Raw genomic sequence first — 17,680 nt, forward strand, 5'->3', positions numbered from 1 at the left:
TGGTCCCGTTTCAGTCTCCGACAAGTCGTCCCTTCCAGGGCTACCAGAGAGGTCCACAGGCCAGATTAGATGCCGCAGCAGCTGGGTCGGAGTATGCAGCTAGGATGGAGGTGGAATGGCAGTTCAGCTGTCGTGATTGTGTCGTCATCAACTCCAAGAGGATCCAACAGGAAAAATATTAAAGAGTCTTTTGATGTGTCGATTTCCAATTCAGATTAACCTGATGGCCATCTCGATGAATCTAAATTAAGAAATTGGCGTTCAAAATTGAAGAGTCAAGACTTTAGAGAAGAAAGTTCAAAAGCCTTGCTTGAGCCAGAAAGAATTTAAGTTTCAAAAATGTACGCTAAGAATAAAAGTTCGGCAGAGATTCGTCTCTACGGCACAAACTTAAAAGAAATGATTCCGTCCGAAGAGAAGTGGAAGAAGAAGAGCAAGAGCAAGAAACTAGGGCCCTTTCCGAATAGCCACAGTTCAGTAGGCAGTATGTACTATTCAGTAGGGAGTTTCAGTATACTGAACTTTCGTGGTCATTCAGTATGCATTTTTTGGGTCCACCTCAGTATACTGAACATTTCAGTATGCATACTAACTTCCGGGTTTTCATGCCGTATGGATCGGATGCGTGCTTTCAGGAAATTAATTGTATTTTACCACCCACAATGCTGTGCGAAATTAAACGTAAATCGTCACGTCACGTCCGCCTCCAAATCAAAACAAACGAGCGTGGATTAATTGAATAAATTTTTGATCTAGAGTTAAAGTCCCTACTGAAATCGTTGTAAAACGTGGCTGCTAATATCAGCTGCACTTGGCTGAAGTATTTTTAACATCAATAGAGTGTGGCTTTTTTTCAGCAGACAATCACTTTAGATTAATTTGTTTTTAAAGCAATTACAATTACTTACTGTACTTAATGATAGGACCCAACCGATATAGGACCTTTGGGGCATTTTTTTCGACATTGGGGAGAAAAAAAATTAGAAACAGGGCGGTGCTGATAGCCTAGCAGTTAATTCAACTGATTTCTTTTGTCCTCAAATTGTCTCTGCAGCTCTTCCTGTTGTAAATGAATACCTGATTTCTGTTGAGTTGAACATGTCAGATGTCACAGAAGTATATCAGCTGAGGACTATTCTAAGAAACATCAGCTACCCTCTCAGCATCAATGAGCAAATACAAATCTCTGATGTCAACATTTCTACAGGTAGAGCTAATGGCTTCTGTTATTTGATTTATTTGATGATAAGCATCATACATATGTGAAGGACATTTTTTTGATCCTGAAGAATGAGACTGGAGAATGACACTTTGACAATGTGTTGATCTCCAGTTTGCTCTGCAAGCAGCAATGGTATTCAGTGCAGATGTGAGGATGGGCATCGTTGGTCATGTGACCAGTGTCTGCTGTATGGATCATGTGACAACATCACTGATAACACATGTGGATGCATCAATGCCATTCCCCCTGATGGAAGATATTGCAAGTCTATTGATCTACACAGTAAGCTATTTGAACGTGACGAGGAAATCATCAGACAGAGATGTTTTTCTTTCAAACCTGTTCTCTTATAGCAGTTCATGTACTTTACCTTCTTTTCCCCCTGACAGGCTTCACATGGTGTCCTAATGCAACATCCTCTCCATCACCTACAAGTAGGACTGAGACTAAGGCTGTGTCTGAAATCACACACTACTTACTTTACAGCACACTGTACTGGGAATTTGCCACTTTGTAGTGGCTTCCTAGAATGTATTATTATTTTCTTGATCATTCATTTTAACACATGTTGATAAAAATGTTCTTTGCAGATTCAACGCCGAGTGCTTCAACACATCTGAACACAACAGTGCTGACCATGTCACCAACAATTAATGGTACCAGGATTTTTTTTAATGTAGTTTGTTTATTCCAGACTCATCATAATTTATTATGACAGATGTGAACTCATCTGTAGTGAAACTGTGGCAACACATGTAAAAAGTAAGGCCCTGAAAAGAATCATTCATACATATACTTTCTTTCATTATCCAAATTACCCTCAATTTGTTTCTATAGTTTATCACTAAGATTAAGATTTACTTTTATTGATCCCTGCAAGGGGAAATTTCAATTTTTACACTCTGTTTATCATGCAACACACACATAGGCTGAAATATACACACATGCACAAACAGGATCCTAATGGAGAGATGTCAGAGTGATGGAGCTGCCCACAGTGGGCGCTCCTGAGCTGGTGGTGGGGAGGGGGTTTGGTGCCTTGCTTGAGGGCACCTTGGCAGTGCTCAGGAGGTGATCTGGCACCTCTCCAGCTACCAGACCAACTTCCATATGTGGTCCGCACCGGGACTTGAACCAGCGACCCTCCGGTTCCCAACCCAAGTCCCTACAGATTGAGCTACTGCCGCCCAAAACTAAACAGGTTTCAGTCACAGTATGATGTAGAAGATGATAGTACATCTACATTTCCAGATTCAACAAACAATGTCAAAACAGATGTGCACACAAGACGTGCAGAGACAACATTTAAAACAGCCAGGTGAAGAGGGTAAAAATATTCTTTAATAGTCTATAAATATACAACATTAAGGAAATGAACTACATTTCCTGCACTTGATTTAATTTCTCTGTCAATGAGAACTGACAAGGTCATATGATGACCATTTCAAGATGAAGGTCTTTTGGCTGTCATTTAAATAACCAACATGTAAGTCATCGTAGCATTAATCATTCCAGTTTCTATTTTTAGCATTAACATTTATGTTTGTGAAAATGTTCTTAGCAGGTTCGTCACCTACAGCCACAACACCTTTGACCACCACAACACAGACAGTGTCACCCACAATTACTAGAAACGATATGTTATTTTAGAAATAAGAGACGAAATAACAGCCCTCTGGTTGAAATTTACATGAAAGTGTTCATCAATATTAGGTTCATTAGTGAGTGTGTGTGTGTGTGTGTGTGTGTGTGTGTGTGTGTGTTTTAATTTCACCACTGTCAGTGTGAAAATTAAAACAACGTATTTGTCATTCCAGATTCAACTGCAGTTGTTACAACAGTTGTGCACACAACTTCTACACCAATGACTGAGACAGGTAAGTCATACCTGTAAATGTATATAAAGTATAAAAATATTCAAACACTTAGGAAATACAGTCATTGGTCTGCAACTTCTTATTTTGTATCATACAATAAATCGATATCTAAATCTAAATATTAAGACACTCATTCAAACTGCACTCGGCTGAAGTATTTTTAACATCAATAGAGTGTGGCTTTTTTTCAGCAGACAATCACTTTAGATTAATTTGTTTTTAAAGCTGTAGCGTAATTCATTTATTAAGATATTATATCTTAGTGTAACCTCGGAGCACCACCTTACAAAGCAAGGAAATTAATATTACTTGTAGTAATTAATTAATCAGTCAGTTTCATATCTTGAAGGAAGTAAGTTCTAGGTATGGTGACATTATATATTTAATAACGAGCTAAAACGCGATATTGTTTTGAATGACTTAATCAGCAAATTATCGAAGGAGAAAAAGTTGATAAACGAATTTTGGGATTCTATTTGGATTTAAAGGAGCTCTGAATAGACACAACTCACGACCTAATCTCTCAACACCCACTGCAAAACCAACACTCTTAATGTGAGGTGGTTCGGATGAACTCCGCTGATTGGTCCCGTTTCAGTCTCCGACAAGTTGTCCCTTCCAGGGCTACCAGAGAGGTCCACAGGCCAGATTAGATGCCGCAGCAGCTGGGTCGGAGTATGCAGCTAGGATGGAGGTGGAATGGCAGTTCAGCCGTCGTGGTTGTGTCGTCATCAACTCCAAGAGGATCCAACAGGAAAAATATTAAAGAGTCTTTTGATGTGTCGATTTCCAATTCAGATTAACCTGATGGCCATCTCGATGAATCTAAATTAAGAAATTGGCGTTCAAAATTGAAGAGCAAAGACGTTTGAGAAGAAAGTTAAAGGGGCCTTGCTTGAGCCAGAAAGAATTTAAGTTTCCAAAATTGTGCGCTGAAAGTTTACGAAGGACAAGTTCAGCAGAGATTCGTCTCTCTAGGGCGCAAACTTAAAAGTCTTAAGGTGATTAGAACTAAAGTCCAAAGAGAAGCGGAAGAAGATGAGCAAGAGCAAGAAACTAGATCTGAGCTGAGTCTGAACTTTTATCATCTGCAAGAGAGGGGGGCCGCCCAAGGGTGACTCCCACTCTCACCAGAGGACAATTGTTTAAATTAAACCGAGTTTACTCAATACGATTAAGAATAAGAATCTAAACATATATACGTCACCATACATTCATTTTGATATTATTTCTATCAGATCCACGTTGATGTAGGTTCACGTCATATATTTAGACATTCATTTCTATCAGATTCATGTTGAGATGAAAATCACACCACCTGGGAACATCCTCAGTCAATCCCAGCCTGTAGGTGAACAAAAACATGTTATACAGTCAACATTCTTAATAAGACATATTAATAAAGTAGGAAAATAAATTGGTGTCTTTAAATAACACCTTCTATAGCTAAAAGAGTATGCTTTATAACACATCTAAATGTATAATTATGAGGTTACATATTCATGGAAATTCTAACACTAGATGGCAATAGCGCTCCACGTCAAATTCCTATGGGAATTGAATTAACTCTTATTTGTTAACTAAACATCAGATTATGAGTTTAAAAAGATGATTACAATACATTCAATGTGACAATTACAAATATCTAGATGAAGAAAGACATGTTCATTTGATGCAGAATTGAAAGCTGTGGTTTAATTCAGTTCTTCAGCAGTCCTTCAACAGATGGTCAATTTTTATGACTTTGCAGAGACTGGTTTCGGTCACAGTTCATGTCTTTGGGGTCAATTCGTAGATAGCAGAGTGTTCTGTTTCCGCTTGGTTGTTTACTCAAGGCGTTGTAAAAGTTTATAATATCGTGTCTTCCAGAGCCTGTCTGAGAGGGAGACTTAAATCATTAATCAGTTCCTTTGTTTCTTGGTAAAAAATAACCAAGATGTTAATCCACAGTCCTGAGTCCTGCAGGAAGAGAGGTTGTAAAACGTGGCTGCTAATATCAGCTGCACTTGGCTGAAGTATTTTTAACATCAATAGAGTGTGGCTTTTTTTCAGCAGACAATCACTTTAGATTAATTTGTTTTTAAAGCAATTACAATTACTTACTGTACTTAATGATAGGACCCAACCGATATAGGACCTTTGGGGCTGATACCGATATCGACATTGTGGAGAGAAAAAATTAGAAACAGGGCGGTGCTGATAGCCTAGCAGTTATTTCAACTGATTTCTTTTGTCCTCAAATTGTCTCTGCAGCTCTTCCTGTTTTGAATGAATACCTGATTTCTGTTGAGTTGAACATGTCAGATGTCACAGAAGTATATCAGCTGAGGACTATTCTGAGAAACATCAGCTACCCTCTCAGCATCAATGAGCAAATACAAATCTCTGATGTCAACATTTCTACAGGTAGAGCTAATAGCTTCTGTTATTTGATTTATTTGATGATAAGCATCATACATATGTGAAGGAAATTTTTAAACTACATCATGATCCTGAAGAATGAGACTGGAGAATGACACTTTGACAATGTGTTGATCTCCAGTTTGCTCTGCAAGCAGCAATGGTATTCAGTGCAGATGTGAGGATGGGCATCGTTGGTCATGTGACCAGTGTCTGCTGTATGGATCATGTGACAACATCACTGATAACACATGTGGATGCATCAATGCCATTCCCCCTGATGGAAGATATTGCAAGTCTATTGATCTACACAGTAAGCTATTTGAACATGACGAGGAAATCATCAGACAGAGATGTTTTTCTTTCAAACCTGTTCTCTTATAGCAGTTCATGTACTTTACCTTCTTTTCCCCCTGACAGGCTTCACATGGTGTCCTAATGCAACATCCTCTCCATCACCTACAAGTAGGACTGAGACTAAGGCTGTGTCTGAAATCACACACTACTTACTTTACAGCACACTGTACTGGGAATTTGCCACTTTGTAGTGTCTTCCTAGAATGTATTATTATTTTCTTGATCATTCATTTTAACACATGTTGATAAAAATGTTCTTTGCAGATTCAACGCCGAGTGCTTCAACACATCTGAACACAACAGTGCTGACCATGTCACCAACAATTAATGGTACCAGGATTTTTTTTAATGTAGTTTGTTTATTCCTCATCATCACTTATTATGACAGATGTGAACTCATCTGTAGTGAAACTGTGACAACACACTAAATCACTAAATCAGTTGAGGAATTAACAAATAATTTTGACTGCTCAACAACCACAAATTACACAGAGTCTATAGCATCATCCAAATCTTTTTGTATAAAAGAGGTAACTGAAAAAAATGTGCAGAAGTAATCAAGAAACTATCAAATCATAAGCCTGTTACCAGGATTTTTTTTTATGTAGTTTGTTTATTCCAGACTCATCATAATTTATTATGACAGATGTGAACTCATCTGTAGTGAAACTGTGGCAACATATGTAAAAAGTAAGGCCCTGGAAAGAATCATTCATACATATACTTTCTTTCATTATCCAAATTAACCTCAATTTGTTTCTATAGTTTATCACCAAACAGGTTTCAGTCTCAGTATGATGTAGAAGATGATAGTACATTTACATTTCCAGCACACAAGACATGCAGACAACATTTAAAACAGCCAGGTGAAGAGGGTAAAAATATTCTTTAATAGTCTATAAATACGCAACATTAAGGAAATTAATTATATTTTCTGCACTTGACTTAATTTCTCTGTCAAGGACAACTGACAAGGTCATATAATGACCATTTCAAGATGAAGGTCTTTTGGCTGTCATTTAAATAACCAACGTTTTTATTAAAATCATGGGACAAACTCCTGCAGTGATATTTCCTGAAACTTTTCAGTAAGTCATCGTAGCATTAATCATTCCAGTTTCTATTGTTAGCATTAATTATAATGGCCTACCTCTTCGTGCTTGAAGCAGTTTATCCAGCTAGCCAAACAAACAAACATGCTCAGAGAAGACTCTTATACCGAAAGGTTGCTTTGTCCTTAAGTTCACTGAGGGACATGAATTGAATGTGAAAGTTTATTACAACACAAACAGTTACAGACGTATAAATGAATACAAGCTCTTAAACATAGATTGTCTTACAACCTAAATTACTATCACAAAAACTGAGGTAAGTAAAAATGCAAATATGCAATCAAACAGCATAAAATGTACTGTATGTCTTACACTTAAATGTCTTACACTTAAATGTCCATGAAAACCTATGTAAGTCTGCACATTATCCATGTTAACTCACTAACCATCAGCAGCTAAACAGACAAATTGTTGAATATTCACGAAACAGCATAAAACTCACGAATATGGCCTTCGATAGCTTCAAAAACCGAAATGTCCTTCCAGTGTACAGACACTGAGGTTAGACTGCAGCACTGGCTATGAGCTCATTTACTCAAAAACAAAAGTGAAACTTAACTTAAGACTAAAGCTGCATTTATACTCTGTCACTAGGCAGCAGTATAATGTTAAATGGCATAGAAACAGTCTTATGATTATGGCATAGAAGGGCCATGACACTCCCCTCCTGGCGTCTGTAAAGACACCAGACCACTCCATCGGGTACTAGACTACAACCTCTGAGTCTGTTGGGGACAGGAAGAGAATAAGCTCAGTGATCGGCCTGGAAAAAACCTTAGGTGTACCTTGTCGGATAACTCTGACCTCCACCTTCCTTGTGAGTCGATCTGCACTAGGGATTGCTTTTGTTACCACAGCCATGGGCCATTCATTTCGTCCCAATTGAAGATCCTTCATTAGGACTACATCACCCTCCTTAAAGTTGGGTCCCTGTCCTGCCATCTGCTCCGAGTTTGTGTCGGCAAGGGATTGGACCTGCTTCCACTGCTGCTTGAGAAGCTATGCCTTCCCAAACTCACATGGAGGAGGAGTGCCCATCTTTTGGTTGGTGTGAGCACAAGTGAAGACTCAGGATCTGAAGAGTATGTGGGGTCTTCCGTTTATGACGTTTATGATTCCGTTTATGATTTTTATTGCATGGCCTTGCGGAACAGTCCTTACATTTCACTGCACATCTGTATGAGCATGTGACAAATAAAAATCTTGAATCTTGAATCTTGAATCTTGATGGCACACACCTCAGCCATTAATCTGGTGAGAACTTCTTGTATAAGATGTGGAGACTTCTTCTACAAAAACATGGAGTCCATTATACGGCGTGCAACGCAGATGAGACGTTCCCACGCCCCACCCATGTGGGATTAATGGGGTGGGTCGAATACTCATCTACATTTCTGCTCTTGATGATACCTTTCCACGTCTGTGTTTGGTACATTCATCAATTCTTTGCAGGCCCCGATGAAATTAGTACCTTGATCTGACCTGATCTGTTTTGGTGCTCCACGAAGAGATAAGAATCTCCTGAGTGCGTTGATGAAGCTGGAGCTGGTTAACGACTCAACGACTTCAATCTTACAAGTGATTGTAAACTTGAGAAACGCTCAATGCGCTTTACTCCCAGTTGACCTTCTGAAGCCTGAGTGATGTGCACCGACACCACAGGAGGTATCTCGCATCTGCTGTGGGGTCAATAAGGTCAAACGTCATGTTAGTTGCTGGGGAAGAAGTGAGGGGCTTTGATAAGAAAGGTGGCCTGGATGCAGAACTGCTACGTGTCTGTCATTTCTGCACTCTGTACATGTGATTGCTGTCTTGCAGTTCTTAGCTATGTGACCCACAATTTGGGTCGTTTCGAGCTTTAGCCTCATCGTGGATGAACTTAGCAAAAACTACAAATGGGGGGAATGATACCCGGTAGTCTTCTTTATATCTGGAACCATAGATGTCCATTTATCTTGCAAGTTGTATGGCAGTTTTACAAGGATGGGATGGATTCCTCTGGCAGTGTCCAGATAAGATAATCCAGGTAGGAAGTCATCCTCCTTAGCTGCCTCTATCTCTAAAAGCAGGTCTGCAAGGTCACAAAGCTTCTGTGCATCTCTGTTTAATGTCTTAGGAAAGTTGCTTCAGGTGTCCCATAGCTTTGCTCCAACCAATCCCATGCCATTTTCAGCCCAGCTGCAGGGTGCTTGATGTGGATCGATTTGATTCGACATACATGTTCTGAGGACTCCTTCCCCAACCATTTCATGAGCAGGACAAGCTCCGCTGCTTCAGTTAAGTCAAGACCTTCAATAGCATTGAAAAATGAAGACTTCCACGCCCAGTAGTTCTCCACTTTATCATCAAATTTTGTTAGACCTGTGGTGATAAGTTGACTTCTTGCGAGAAACTTAGTCAGGTCAGCTGTAGCAGAAGGTTTGCTGCGATCATCTTGACTGTAAGATTGATCTGTTTTATTATCTGTATTGGTGTTAGGGCTATGGCGGTAACCAAATCTTGCACCACTACTGGGAAATGAAAGATCATGGTAAATTGTGGTGGGCTGCTTGTATCTATGAAGAGGCAGTGAAAAGCCCTTGATCTCTTCTTCCTCTTTTTGGCAAACTGTTCACTCAGACTAACCTTTGCAGTTTTCTGTGAAATTTCAGTGGCTAGGTCGGGCCGTCTTTGCTGATGGAGAGAAACTTTGGGTTCTCCAATTAAGTCATCATTGTCGCCTTCGAGCGCTGCCTCTAAAGGGGCAGTCTCAGCGAAGGCTGCTTCTTTTTCTTTTTCTTCTTGCAGTGCCTCTAACTGTGCATCAATCCTTGCTCTTTGCACTTTTATTTCAATTTCTTTCTGTGAGAAAGCTGCTCTGGCCTCTGCTGCCTTGGCCTTTGGACGTCCGTGTGCCAAAACCATACTCGCATTTTGAGCTGGAGGATGATCGTGATGAACGAGAACACACAGATCGAACCTCTAAATCTTCCATTTCTTTCTCATAGTGAACTGCTGCCTGGATTGTTTCTTCCATGTTAATTGCAGACTGGAGAAGTTTGGACTGTAAACCACAGAGGCTATCCTTATTTGCAGAAGCGTTGAGAAGATATCCTTTCACTATACTGGCCTCCCTCTTCGTGCTTGAAGCAGTTTATCCAGCTAGCCAAACAATCAAACATACTCAGAGAAGACTCTCAGACCGAAAGGTTGCGTTGTCCTTTAAGGGATACTTCACCCGTTGAAACATGAATCTGTATTGACATTGGGTTATATATGTAGTAGAAATATGTAATAAATTTTGAAGTTGGTGCCTTCTTGGCCGAGAAAAGGCAGAAAGTTTATTTTTGGCTCATGTGGATGAAAGACACCAAATCTGCGTTTATACTCTGTGTTACTACTTAGCTTCCACTCTAGTCAATCATTGTGTTCACACAGGGCGCGCTGCGGTCCGTCTCCGGCCCGTGCCACCGACGGCACTACGCTTTACTCCGTTTCAAATACGCAGCAAGTCTTTTTTTGCCGGAGTGCGCTGGAGGCACGCGTCAAGCTGGACAGAATATGACAGCCCGGACAGGAAGTCAGACAAGGAAACGCACAGAGCATCCAGTCAATTTCAAAATAAAACACAATATACGGACTCGCGATCGTATTGTTCATCACTTTATCAACATTACGTCAAAACAGGAACCGAATTAACAACAATTCATCCTCAGAAAGACAAAGCAACATGTTGTTTGCATGTTTTTCTCTTTATTCCCGTGGGATCTTGTAGTTCTCCTGTGATGTGTCATGGGTGCACTGACGTTCCAGAAACGGATCCAGTGTGAGAGGGCGCGAGCCGTCCGACGGAGCAAAACCGTGGCACTGACGGACCACGGCACGCACGGAGTATGTGTAAATTGCGGGTCATGGTATAGAAAGGCCATGACATTAACATTTATGTTTGTGAAAATGTTCTTAGCAGGTTCGTCACCTACAGCCACAACACCTTTGACCACCACAACAACAACAACAACAGTGTCACCCACAACTACTAGTTATTTTAGAAATAAGAGACGACATGACAGCCCTCTGGTTGAAATTTACATGAAAGTGTTCATCAATATTAGGTTCATTATTGTGTGTGTGTGTGTGTGTGTGTGTGTGTGTGTGTGTGTGTGTGTGTGTGTGTGTTTGTGTGTGTGTTTTAATTTCACCACTTAGTCACTGTCAGTGTGAAAATTAAAACAATGTATTTGTCATTCCAGATACAATAGTTGTGCACACAACTTCTACACCAATGACTGAGACAGGTAAGTCATACCTGTAAATGTATTTCTTAAAAGTATAAAAACATTTAAACACTTACGAAATACAGTCATTGTTCTGAACTGGAACTTCTTATTTTATTTCATTCAATAAATAGATATCTAAATCTAAATATTACAACACTCATTCAAACTGCACATGGAGTGTGGCTTCTTTTCAGTAGACAATCACTTTAGATTCATTTCATTTTAAAGCAATTACAATTACTTACTGTACTTAATGATAGGACCCAACCGATATAGGACCTTTGGGGCTGATACCGATATCGACATTGGGGAGAAAAAAAATTAGAAACAGGGCGGTGCTGATAGCCTAGCAGTTATTTCAACTGATTTCTTTTGTCCTCAAATTGTCTCTGCAGCTCTTCCTGTTGTGAATGAATACCTGATTTCTGTTGAGTTGAACATGTCAGATGTCACAGAAGTATATCAGCTGAGGACTATTCTGAGAAACATCAGCTACCCTCTCAGCATCAATGAGCAAATACAAATCTCTGATGTCAACATTTCTACAGGTAGAGCTAATAGCTTCTGTTATTTGATTTATTTGATGATAAGCATCATACATATGTGAAGGACATTTACATCATGATCCTGAAGAATGAGACTGGAGAATGACACTTTGACAATGTGTTGATCTCCAGTTTGCTCTGCAAGCAGCAATGGTATTCAGTGCAGATGTGAGGATGGGCATCGTTGGTCATGTGACCAGTGTCTGCTGTATGGATCATGTGACAACATCACTGATAACACATGTGGATGCATCAATGCCATTCCCCCTGATGGAAGATATTGCAAGTCTGTTGATCTACACAGTAAGCTATTTGAACATGACGAGGAAATCATCAGACAGAGATGTTTTTCTTTCAAACCTGTTCTCTTATAGCAGTTCATGTACTTTACCTTCTTTTCCCCCTGACAGGCTTCACATGGTGTCCTAATGCAACATCCTCTCCATCACCTACAAGTAGGACTGAGACTAAGGCTGTGTCTGAAATCACACACTACTTACTTTACAGCACACTGTACTGGGAATTTGCCACTTTGTAGTGGCTTCCTAGAATGTATTATTATTTTCTTTATCATTCATTTTAACATATGTTGATAAAAATGTTCTTTGCAGATTCAACGCCGAGTGCTTCAACACATCTGAACACAACAGTGCTGACCATGTCACCAACAATTAATGGTACCAGGATTTTTCTTGTAGTTTGTTTATTCCAGACTCATCATCACTTATTATGACAGATGTGAACTCATCTGTAATGAAACTGTGACAACACACTAAATCACTAAATCAGTTAACAATTAATTTTGACTGCTCAACAACCACAAATTACACAGAGTCTATAGCATCATCCGAATCCTTTTGTATAAAAGAGGTAAGTGAAAAAAAATGTGCAGAAGTAATCAAGAAACTATCAAATCCTAAGGCTAAAGTCGTTTATAATTTGGATGCTCAATTCATTAAAAAAATATAGCTCTATACGGATTACACCTCTGACTCATCTCATTAATTTATCAAATAGAAGTTGTACATTTCCAAATAACTTGAAATAGACCATGAGGCTCTTTAAAACATGTGACTCTGATTTGGTTAGCAACTAGCAACAAAATGAGGTTTCCCTCATTTCCAATGCTGTTGAGATTACAAGCACAGTAAAACCAGCAAAAAACACAACAAACACTCAGAATTAGTGACAAAAACCACTGAGATCATTTAAAACAGTTACAATTTGACACAAAGTAGTTCGAAATCAAATTCCTGAACTCTGGAAGAGAGGGAAGAACTCCAATCTTTAGAGTTTGCTAGAGGGCGTTCCTCGAGTTTTGATCAACAAAAGAGAATGCCGATTTATCGAGTTCAGTAAAAGCTCGAGAGACTTTAAGAACAAGCCAATCAGAAGAACGGGTCATGTTAGCGCCCGTATTCCACTCCAACAGGTCTGTGATGTAAGGTGGAAGTTTTCCAATAGGAGCCTTAAAGATATATAAAAACCAGTGTTTGTTACCGACCCTCTCATACAGATCACAGTGATGAGTGTCAAATAGATCAGCTGTTATAAACCTGAGGGCGGAGTGATATACGGCGTCCAGAGGCTTCAGAGTTGAAGCTGCAGCATGTCTATAAATGACATCGCTGTAATCCATCACTGACAAGAACACAGCTTCAGTGATTCTTTTTCTGCACGATAAGGGAAAACTTGATTTGTTTCTGTGCAAAAAGAAAACTTTCTCTCGCAACTTGGAGACAAGAGTTTTTACATGGAACTTAAAAGTGAGTTCCTCATCGAGCCACATGTCAAGATATTTATACTCATTTACTCTCTCGATGTCTGAGCCATTTAAAGAAGATATGCGTACACTCTCGTAATCAATATTTTTGGCTCTTGAGAATAGCATACATTTTGTTTTCATTAAGTAGCAGTTTTTGGCTAATGAGATATTCTTCAACAGAGTTAAAAGCAAGTTGCAAGTTCTTGGCAGCTAACTGTACAGAATCTGCAGTACAATACAAAATAGTGTCGTCTGCATAGAAATGGGAATGACAACCATTCAAAGAAGAAACAATGTCATTAACATAACAACCCAGTCTCATGTCAAAATGTGTAATACCTACGTTGGTCCACAGCGCAAAACGTTGTAGTTTCACAATAAGGGCTCTAAAATTGTGACATGCCTACATTTCCTTTTGCCTATTCTTTTGTATAGGCATACCTCAGGCCACGTGACTGCCCAGTTTTCCCCTGGCAAAAAAAAAACATGGCGGACATCACTTCTATTTTCGGTGGAAAATGCAATATTTTAAGATAGTTTGAGGCTTAAGTGTCATTTTGATAACCTTTCTGAAGACAAATGTACATTGTATCTTCATAATCTTCATTCGGTTTATGTTTATGATCTTTAGTTTGTTCGTTTCTACGAAGATTCTTTCAGGTCTCGCTAGGAAAACGTTGGACTGTTACGTTTTCTACTGTTGCTATGGTGGTAGCTATGGACGCTATCAACAACGAACCGGAAGGAAGTGGATGTTCGGTTCGCGGCTCTTTTTTCGGCTGCTCTGGTTCCGGAATTAAATTTTCCCATTCAAATCCTCCATTGATTTTTCACAAAATCCTTATATCAAGAGATTGGCGCCTGGGAACAAGACAACAAGCTACCCCAACACTCGTGACTATAGTACATTCAATTCAGCACCAAAACGGCGTTAAAAACAGAAACAAAGGTGTAGGTTCAAGACTGTGTACATCATTTTCGTCCGGAGTCAAGGAACTACCCATCCCACAATCCATTGCGAATGATATCGTTTATTCAGTCTTTCAGGTCTCGCCAGAAAAAACGTTGGACTGTTACGTTTTCTACTGTTGCTATGGTGGTTGCTATGGACGCTATCAACAACGAACCGGAAGGAAGTGGACGTTCGGTTCACGGCTCTTAAAACGGGTTACGTCAGACCCTAGACATCAAACTAAACTCCTATGCAATAAATAATGATTTCTGTTACATTTTTATGGATGTCTTGCATTACAACCAAATTTAATAAAACGATTGGAACAGATCGATGCATATTAGCAACATTATAAACTATAACATGTAACAATCCTTGATACATAAAGACAATACTGTACAGTTCATGTGTGATTTATATGATTTTATTTAACTAAATAATCCTGACAGATTAATACTATCTTTTAAAACAGGTTTGATTTGATCACTTTTTTTTACAATATATATAGTCTAGATTATTTTACAAAACCCATTCGGCTTTAGTAAATATTTGATATAGTGGGTAGATATACATTTTTTACAACCCTAATTATGTTCCCTCTGTGCACAACGCCAGACATAACTACCAAAATTCCCGTTTCTAGAATAACAGTCAAAATATCCGAAATGAACTGATACATGTACTTTATTTTAACATAGATCATATATGTACTATGCAATAAATACTTCGGCCACACGAGATCTGTGACATATTCAGTGAATATATCTTTTGTAAGCCTTTTATAATCCTAGTTACAACCTTTTTTTGGAAACGGAAAAGACTACAATTATGGCGCCATTCAGTATTAAGCTGTATGACTTGACTCTGAGGAATTGTAGTCTTTTAGACAAATCTCAGTGTTTCCCACTAAGAAGTAATATATATTTAATTGAGGGTACACAGGGGAGTTTAATTGGATGGTTAACACATTTATGTTATCAGATATTTAAAAAATAATTGATACATTTGTTAAAATGTATTTTAAACATATATAGCAGCTCCCCCTGTTGTTTTGGTGAGCTGACTACCCTCACATGGTACTTTGTTCCAAGACCTCTCTAAAACAGTTATTCCCATGTCTGTAGCCCCTTTTGTTGCTGAGGTATAAGCCTTCAAACATGCCCTTGGGTCAAGGTTCAAAGGGCATTATTTCAAAACAGGGGTCATGTTGAAACCTCATCTTCACATATGTTACTCTCCAGGATGAGACCTTTCCAACGATGTATGTTGTTCAGCTCTAAGCCAAAAACTTAAATATTCTCATTTCAGAGGCATGGGGTCTTGCAGTCATACTTTCATAGAGCTCTTTCAAAGCCCAGTACATAAAATGTTTATTTTTTTTATTTTTATTTTTTTATTTTGTTTGTTTGTTTGTTTGTTTGTTTTGGTTTAAGTATATCATAAAATCTGGGGAACTATATGCTTGGAGGACAGCCTTAAGTGCTTGGTTTAGAATTATGGCTAAAAGTAAAAATCTCTTATGCTCTTTTCCATATTAATTCATCTTGGTACTTTTTTTATCCTTCTTTCATTATAGAAGAGTTAATCTAATTTGTCATCATTCATTGTTTTAATATTCAGTTTAATGTCTTTCATAGAGCAACAGGGTTGAACAGGTCAAAAGGCTTCATGTCTCTGCTAGGCCTCAAATAGTCAAATTAACTCTTTTAAGCACCTTTAAAATGAGTTTTTAACATCAGTCTTGTTCATGAAGCATACAGCATATAGTAGAGAATGACCCTCTGTCTTTTGGAACATTTTCACACTTTTTAACACCCTTTTTTGATGTTTTGATAAAAGTGTTTGAATTGTTGAAAGGTTTGGCAAATTGAGAGTGGGGCCTTAAGTGACTTGTGGGCTCACAAAATCTCTTAGAAGAGACCTAGGAAGTTGATTTTTGTTTTGGTGACAGTTCCCAATCTCACGAACAACAGGTGAAATTTGGGGGTGCTAGGTCAAACATAAGTGTATGAAAAAGGGATTTAAAATTTGAGTCTACAGAGAGGAGGGAGAGGGGGGAGGGGGGGCCCTTGGCCTTTAAACCGACAGTGGGCGTGACTGCACGATTGCGCATGTCAGCAGCACACTGGCAGACCATAGCATAATGGACTTTTTGAATGGGTTTTTGCTTAGATTCCTGGAATGGGATCTTTGGTTAACACAGATTTAAGATGTGTTTTTGCAACCAACCTTAAAAAACATCAGTAAATACCCCCTGAAAGATCTAATAAAGAGGTCGCTCACAAGTGACGATTATCAATACGTCATTATTTGATGTCAGTGTCATGCGCCCGTTTGTAGTTCTTATCGCCGGCCGTTTACTTTATTGATTGCATTTTCTGGTATTAATCTAATCCGTCAGGATTATTTTGTGAAATAAAATTATGAAATCATATAAATCACATAAACTGTACAGTATTGTCTTTATGTATTGTTACATGTTATAGTTTATAATGTTGCTAATATGCATCGATCTGTTCCAATCGTTTTATTAAATTTGGTTGTAATGTAAGACATCCATAAAAATGTAACAGAAATCATTATTTATTGCATAGGAGTTTAGTTTGATGTCTAGGGTCTGATGTAACCCATTTTAAGAGCCGCGAACCGAACGTCCACTTCCTTCCGGTTCGTTGTTGATAGCGTCCATAGCAACCACCATAGCAACAGTAGAAAACGTAACAGTCCAACGTTTCTCTAGCGAGACCTGAAAGAATCTTCGTAGAAACGAACAAACTAAAGATCATAAACATAAACCGAATGAAGATTATGAAGATACAATGTACATTTGTCGCCAGAAAGGTTATCAAAATGACACTTAAGCCTCAAACTATCTTAAAATATTGCATTTTCCACCGAAAATAGACGGGATGTCCGCCATGTTTTTTTTTTTCGCCAGGGGAAAACTGGGCAGTCACGTGGCCTGAGGTATGCCTATACAAAAGAATAGACAAAAGGAAACGTAGGCCTGTCACAATTTTAGAGCCCTTATTGTGAAACTACTACGTTTTGCGCTGTGGACCAACGTAGGTATTACACATTTTGATATGAGACTGGGTTGTAACATAAACAGTGAAGAGCATGGGACCCAGGACTGAACCTTGTGGGACACCTCTATTAATGAACAAAAATTCAGATTTAGCATGACCTAGCTT

General features: G+C 38.8%; 1 protein-coding gene across 1 annotated transcript in view; it reads left to right on the forward strand.

Annotated features, from left to right (window-relative positions):
* The window catches only part of LOC132985407 (adhesion G protein-coupled receptor F5-like), a 41,200-nt gene that overhangs the window by 2,945 nt on the left and 20,575 nt on the right, over positions 1-17,680 (forward strand). Inside the window, exons 3-16 of the mRNA XM_061052756.1 lie at positions 1,055-1,207; positions 1,334-1,504; positions 1,612-1,656; positions 1,813-1,878; positions 2,787-2,862; positions 2,936-2,943; positions 3,040-3,099; positions 5,353-5,505; positions 5,642-5,812; positions 10,668-10,682; positions 11,620-11,772; positions 11,902-12,072; positions 12,180-12,224; positions 12,381-12,446. Coding sequence (XP_060908739.1) covers positions 1,055-1,207; positions 1,334-1,504; positions 1,612-1,656; positions 1,813-1,878; positions 2,787-2,862; positions 2,936-2,943; positions 3,040-3,099; positions 5,353-5,505; positions 5,642-5,812; positions 10,668-10,682; positions 11,620-11,772; positions 11,902-12,072; positions 12,180-12,224; positions 12,381-12,446 — 1,353 coding nt within the window. The remainder of the gene's footprint in view (positions 1-1,054; positions 1,208-1,333; positions 1,505-1,611; positions 1,657-1,812; positions 1,879-2,786; positions 2,863-2,935; positions 2,944-3,039; positions 3,100-5,352; positions 5,506-5,641; positions 5,813-10,667; positions 10,683-11,619; positions 11,773-11,901; positions 12,073-12,179; positions 12,225-12,380; positions 12,447-17,680) is intronic.

Source organism: Labrus mixtus, chromosome 12, assembly GCF_963584025.1.
Source record: "Labrus mixtus chromosome 12, fLabMix1.1, whole genome shotgun sequence".
Taxonomy (NCBI): domain Eukaryota; kingdom Metazoa; phylum Chordata; class Actinopteri; order Labriformes; family Labridae; genus Labrus; species Labrus mixtus.